The following is a 7,338-nucleotide window of genomic DNA, read 5'->3' on the forward strand; positions in this document are numbered from 1 at the left end:
AATCTACAGTAAAGTTGATCTTTTCGCAAGACAAACGACCAAAGATTTTCTTGTAGTGATATTTTTGAGATGACAAAAAATACTTTTTTTGAGTCAAGTTTTAGCGGCGAATGAAGTGAATGTGCAGAAGCAGCATAGGTACTCATTATTTTCTTCTTCTGTTTCACCGACCTTTTTCTTTGCAAGAAGGAATATCAGAAAATAATAGGTCGCTCACGGTAGTGAAGTGTCTGTAGTCCTGTTACTTGAAGTACAGACTGGAAGTTTCTCTTTTTCTGGCGCTCAATATAGTGTCTTTAATGGCTCTAAAATCTGGACCGTTTTTCGCCAGTCAAAATTAAGCCGTTTTATGTCAATCAAATTTGGGCCCTTTTTCACCAAAGACGTTTTCCTCTCGAGAGTTGCGCCTCTGTTTGAAACCCACTGGCGCAGATCTCGTGGGCTGGACCTCTGCTAGCCAAGTTCCATATGGTCATCCCGAGATCGGATCTGAAGTTCAGTGTGTGAAGCAATGTGGACAACGCTGGTACTTGGGGTACTGGTTTGTACCGTGGTTTCCGTGTCGGCGATTTTCACCATCGACCCAGGTAAGGAGGCGAAATTTTATTTTGGCCTTTTTTGAAAAAAGAAAAGCTTTCATCATTATTTTTTTAACGATTTTTTAAGGGTTTAACATTAATTAATTGCTTACCTTATCTTATATGACTAGGGTTCTTAGGGATTTTCCGAAACATGGTTATTTTTCTCCGGTTCTCCAAAAACGGAATCGATTTCGAAACTTATGAAGCATCAATGCTTGTCACAAATGTCGTTCCCCGATTGATACACTACGCTACATTTGGCTTGACTTGGACTCGAACCACAAACCTCCAGGTCCAAAGTCCACCGTGTGCCACAAATTATGTTATTTGGTTCAACAGAATATTTTTTTTAAGGGTTTAACATTAATTAATTGCTTACCTTATTTTATATGACTAGGGTTCTTAGGGATTTTCCGAAACATATTTATTTTTCTCCGGTTCTCCAAAACCGGAACCGATTTCGAAACTTATGTTGTTCCCCGATTCATATACACTACGCTACATTTGTCTTAACTTGGACTCGAACCACAAACCTCCAGGTCCAAAGTCCACCGTGTGCCAAAAATTATGTTATTTCATTATTTTTTTAAGGGTTTAACATTAATTAATTGCTTACCTTATTTTATATGACTAGGGTTCTTAGAGATTTTCCGAAACATATTTATTTTTCTCCGGTTCTCCAAAATCGGAACCGATTTCGAAACTTATGAAGCATCAATTCTTGTCACAAATGTCGTTCCCCGATTCATACACTACGCTACATTTGGCTTGACTTGGACTCGAACCACAAACCTCCAGGTCCAAAGTCCACCGTGTGCCAAAAATTCTGACCGTTTTTAAAGGTGCCTTGCCAATGTTCCACATATTTATTTTTCTCCGGTTCTCCAAAACCGGAACCGATTTCGAAACTTATGAAGCATCAATGCTTGTCACAAATGTTGTTCCCCGATTCATACACTACGCTACATTTGTCTTAACTTGGACTCGAACCACAAACCTCCAGGTCCAAAGTCCACCGTGTGCCAAAAATTCTGACCGTTTTTAAAGGTGCCTTGCCAATGTTCTGATGAGCCTTTGTAGCCAAGAATTTTGTCAAACAAAAATATAATATCAAATAAATATGTTATTTGGTTCAACAGAAATCATGACCCATTTTGTCATAAGTCATAACATTTAGATTTTCATTTTCTTCCAGGCATATTTTTTTTTTTTTTTTAACATCATAATTTGGTCTTTATAAAGAATAAAGACAAAATCACAAAAACTTCCGGTTTTGGTTAACTTGTACGCTCATTTCATTTCGTTTCACCCGGTTTGTTTCAGAGACCGGCAAAGTGGTCGAGGAAGCCATCGCCGGCGATGAGTTCGTTCTAAGCGTTCGTCACATCAAACAGAGGAGGCGTCATAAGGTGGGCGTGGAAACTCTGTTCTCCATCGAGTTCCCGGGCAGCGACAATGATTTCCACTTGAAACTGGACCGAACGGCGAAAAGAGGCAAGTATTTTAGTAGTTCGTATGTTATCTTCTTTTCCTTTAGACGAATAGGGGCGGCACAACACCTCTGAAATAGCTGAAAATTTTGAGATTGATCCGAAGTTAATGTCGTGAAATTCCTAATACAATTACTATATTAGGAAAAATTAATTGGGAAACCCATCAAAACTTTATTTGAAGTTCAGTTTTATTATCTCTTACAATACTATTTAGATTTAGACTGTTTTTAACTAGACCAATGGGATGTCTACGAGTTACGACATTTCATATACCAAAAGTGACTGTAAAAGTGGGGCTGAAAAATTACCTCCTTTACTCAGTAACAACTAACAAATATTTTCTGGACTAGTCTGGACACTTCAATACCTAGGTCATATCTCACATCACCCAGAAAGATACACAATCCTACAAACAATACTGAAAGGATCCCTAGAAGAAGGAAGAAGAAGAGGACGAGGGAGAAAACAAACATCTTGGATGCAGAAACGGAGAGAACGGTATCAACAGAAAGATACACAATCCTACAAACAATACTGAAAGGATCCCTAGAAGGAAGAAGAAGAGGACGAGGGAGAAAACAAACATCTTGGATGCAGAACCTGAGAGAATGGTATCAAGAAACAAACACATCCCTATATCAAATAGTTCAAGATCCAATAAGATTAGCCAATTTGATCACCAACGTTCAGCAATGGACATGGTACTAGAAGAAGAAGTCTGGACACACTTTTTCCCCTGGAAAATTAATATTAGGGAGTGATCTTGAGATTTATATTTCAAAACAAAGATAATATTCTAACAACTAGGGATCTTATTTTAGGATCGTCGGATTATGGCGAGTCTTGTTCCTAATAAATTTGTTTTCCGAATACACGTCATCGCGTGTGTTAAAACATTTGCATTTGATGCCCACGTGTACAGTATAGTCCCTAAGTGATACAACAGTTTGGGATGCCAAATACTCAGATTACAAAAAAAACTGTTTTGTGGGTCACGGTTAGCCCTTGCTTGCCATACAGACGATATCTTTAGTTCAGGTATCAATACCCACAAAAGATAAACATAATTGCTCCAGTGTTTTGCAAAATTTTCACGGACTCTTTGGTGTTCTCTTACTGACCCAGCACCTAAATGGGGGGTATTGTCTCTATTATCGCCCATCTGATGGACATACTACGGGATGGGCATGCTACGGGAGTACGGGATGGGCATGCTACTATCTGAAGTTACGTCAAAACTCTCATATAATTTGACATTTTTGTAGACTGGCAAACCCGAAGTGTTACTAGGCGCCGCCGCGGCGAGTTGTCTGGCACCCACATAATGGCATTGTATTAGAACTACCCTCACACGGAATCGAACCCAAGTACTCCACATTGTTGAACACCGTGTGGTTGATACGAAGGGTGATTCAGACATCAGAACGACTCATGCTGAGGTTCTGATCTTGGGTTTCGGTCAAAACAATGTCTCATAAATTTCAAATATCCAAGGCTAAAAAATCAATCGCACAGGCGCCCAACAGAAAGAAAATCAGTGCAGCACAAGAGACGAAATCTAAAGCTGTGTCCACAAAGAGTCGGCGCCGTTGATCGATGGTCGATCGACGAGGTGAATCTATGTTGTCGTTATCGAGGCATTGGCATTGTACACAGAGAGAAAAACTAGGGTGCCGGAAGCCTAACCGAGTGACTGGGTGCTGACACTCTAATATTCAGGAAGCTCGACACCCAAATAATGGGAACTAACTCAATGATAGAGTTCTTCTGCCCTGAGATTCATAAAATTGTGGAACCCTATCACTAATTTTTTTCTCAGTGTACGGTTTCAGTCGACATCCATCGTCATCAACTACCTATGTGTGGACATACCTTCAGGAATACTCGTAGGACACAAAAGATGGAAGGAGAAAACGAGATTTCATTTTCATAGAGAAAAGCTTACTACTTTCTAGTAACACAAAAACCACAACTCCAACTTCTGACTACCGTACAAGATGAATTATGGCTCTAAAGAGAATTTAGCAAAATAGGGTCTGACCTGATCAAAATTATTAAGGATTACCACGAGTCAAGTTGGAGGAAAGAGGAGTTGAGGAGAAAGGTGTTCCATGGAAAAGAATGCCTCAGGGATTAATCCCGCCGCCCCGCCCTATAGTTAGAATATTTATTTATTCTTAGGTACTTAATTATGTATCTTTTTCGTTTGTGTTCTTTTTGTTTCTTTGTTTGATTATGATTTTCTCCACCACTGTTCCATCAAGATATTACGCCTACACCAGCAGAGCAGATTTTAAACCTCAGACATTTGCCACTCCGCAATAAACAAGGATCACACTTCCATGTTTAGGTGGACTGTGAATCAACAAGAAAATCAGGTTATCTCTTCTACAGATTTTCTTCGTTTGTGTTCTTTTTGTTTCTTTGTTTGATTATGATTTTCTCCACCACTGTTCCATCAAGATATTACGCCTACACCAGCAGAGCAAGACGCAATCGGTTTTATTATTATGAGTGACACACTCATGCACCTCGACCAAATCGTGCTGTGCAACCAGCTATGTACATATATGCATTATACTTGATTGAGAACTGAAGTTCTAGAAATTTACATATGATTTAGTTGTTTCCACTGTCTTCTTCTGTGAGTTCTTGAAAAAAATCTTCTCGTGTTTGATTGATGATTTGATGATACTCCTTAAATCCATTTCATACTAGTTTGATTGATGATGCTCCTTGAATACATTTCACTCTTGTTTGATTGATGATGCTCCTTGAATACATTTTACTCTCGTTTGATTGATGATGATTTGATGATGCTCCTTGAATACATTTCACACTCTTTGAATTTTATTTCATCGCACAGTCATATACACACGTAGACTTGTAGATACTTTGGTGTGACACCTACGTCAATTTCCAATATATTTAATGGTCAGAGCTTTGTTGTACTTCTACAAGAACGAATCCGTTAGGATATATTATTCTGACAAACTACACAAAACACATAGAAAACGAGTAAATTATTTAAAGCAATTTCGGTGTTCTAGTGTACTCGGTATAACGGAGAAAGACAGAATAGGGCATCCATTGGGGCATCCAAAATTGATGCCCGATTTACGTTCAGGAAAATTCTCTCAGCCTGTAAAAGAAACACAAAAAAAAACGGCTTTGACTGGGACAACTTTACGAATTCACCTCACAGTCGTTCCGTTGCGACTTTATTATTATTTTAAGGCGGTCTCTTCTTGATCCCTTGTGTGCCGCGTCCATTTTAGTTTAAGGCTATTCAATTGCGACTTGCTGGAACCGAAAAGTTTATGTTTCTCCCCGTTGACAGAACTTCCAGCTATTCCGATCGTTAAAAAGCCGACCTGTGCCACGGACAACCCCTGCTTACACCTCCACAACTTTGCTACCAAAATCAACATCTGCTTGATATGTTTAGGATAGATCTTGGTAAAAAGTTCAATATTTCAATTTCAAAATCCAAGCTGACCAAAGCTGTTGAACTTTTTCTTCAAACCATTTTCTTTCCAGTTCTCTTTTGTACGAGATACCAAAGCGAAACTTAACTTACTAAAAGGTCAACGGAAGCTTCCGGGTACTACTAGTCATCCAAGTAAAAACGAAGAAGTTTGAGTAGTTCTGATTTCAATAGAGACATTTTGTTCATTACTATATTGATCTCAAATTTGAAATGTTTCAAATCAACACAAGAAGAGGCAGAATGTGAAATGTATCGTACGTTCAAACCGTGCGATTTTCTTGGTAAGCTCCAGGTAAAAATTCAGATAATCATTAGGTCCTCCGTGACTCCGTAAGGTAACCGTGTTCTACGTTACTGCATCTGACGAATTCGCTCAGTTTGCATCCACGCGCCCTCCTATTTACCAAGGAATCCCCCAGACCACTACGCCACCGAGACAGAATTTGCAGACACAACTTGCACCGCCCTTACAAGGTGCCTCTTTTGATTCTTCACAAAAACTTCCGGTTTTGGTTGACTTGTACGCTCATTTCATTTTGTGTCACCCGGTTTGTTTCAGAGACCGGCAAAGTGGTCGAGGAAGCCATCGCCGGCGATGAGTTCGTTCTAATTCTCGTGTTTGATTGATAATGATTTGATGATACTCCTTAAATCCATTTCACACTCGTTTGATTGATGATGCTCCTTGAATACATTTCACACTCTTTGAATTTTATTTCATCACACAGCCATATACACACGTAGACTTGTAGATACTTTGGTGTGACACCTACGTCAATTTCCAATATATTTAATGGTCAGAGCTTTGTTGTACTTCTCGCGCGCCCTCCTATTTATCAAGGAATCCCTCAGACCACTACGCCACCGAGAGAGAATTTGCAGACACAACTTGTACCGTCCTTACAAGGTGCCTCTTTTGATTCTTCACAAAAACTTCCGGTTTTGGTTGACTTGTACGCTCATTTCATTTTGTGTCACCCGGTTTGGTAAGCTCCAGGTAAAAATTCAGATCAGAAAAACCCAGATGGTTAAGAGAATCTGAGGGAAGTGTGAGTGCTACAAAACTATGATAATATGAATATTCCTAATATGGGACTCCAACTGTAAGAGTTAATACTGTACACTCATAGTGCACATAGATGCCTACTCCTCCGTGCATAAACATGAAAGTCCTCACACTACAGAATCATTAGGTCCTCCGTGACTCCGTAAGGTAATCCTGTTCTACGTTACTGCATCTGACGAATTCGCTTAGTTTGCATCCCTCACAGTCGTTCCGTTGCGACTTTATTATATGTTAAGGCGGTCTCTTCTTGATCCCTTGTGTGCCGCGTCCATTTTAGTTTAAGGCTATTCCGTTGCGAGTTGCTGCAACCGAAAAGTTTATGTTTCTCCACGTTGACAGAACTTCCAGCTATTCCGATCGTTAAAAAGCCGACCTGTGCCACGGACAACCCTTGATTGAGAACTGAAGTTCTAGAAATTTACATATGATTTAGTTGTTTCCACTGTTCTCGTGTCTTCTCGTGTTTGATTGATAATGATTTGATGATACTCCTTAAATCCATTTCACACTCGTTTGATTGATGATGATTTGATGATGCTCCTTGAATACATTTCACACTCTTTGAATTGTATTTCATCGCACAGCCATATATACACGTAGACTTGTAGATTGATACTTTGGTGTGACACCTACGTCAATTTCCAATATATTTAATGGTCAGAGCTTTGTTGCACTTCTCGCGCGCCCTCCTATTTACCAAGGAATCCC

General features: G+C 39.5%; 1 protein-coding gene across 1 annotated transcript in view; it reads left to right on the plus strand.

The window, feature by feature from the left end:
- Nucleotides 1-450: 450 nt before the first annotated feature.
- Nucleotides 451-7,338, plus strand: part of LOC103507031 (cartilage oligomeric matrix protein) — a gene marked incomplete at its 3' end in the record, with an annotated part of 30,105 nt that continues 23,217 nt past the window's right edge. The window contains 2 exon segments of the mRNA XM_026821979.1: nt 451-587; nt 1,905-2,075. Coding sequence (XP_026677780.1) covers nt 512-587; nt 1,905-2,075 — 247 coding nt within the window.

This window comes from Diaphorina citri, unplaced genomic scaffold (assembly GCF_000475195.1).
Source record: "Diaphorina citri unplaced genomic scaffold, Diaci psyllid genome assembly version 1.1 scaffold283, whole genome shotgun sequence".
In the NCBI taxonomy this organism is placed as follows: domain Eukaryota; kingdom Metazoa; phylum Arthropoda; class Insecta; order Hemiptera; family Psyllidae; genus Diaphorina; species Diaphorina citri.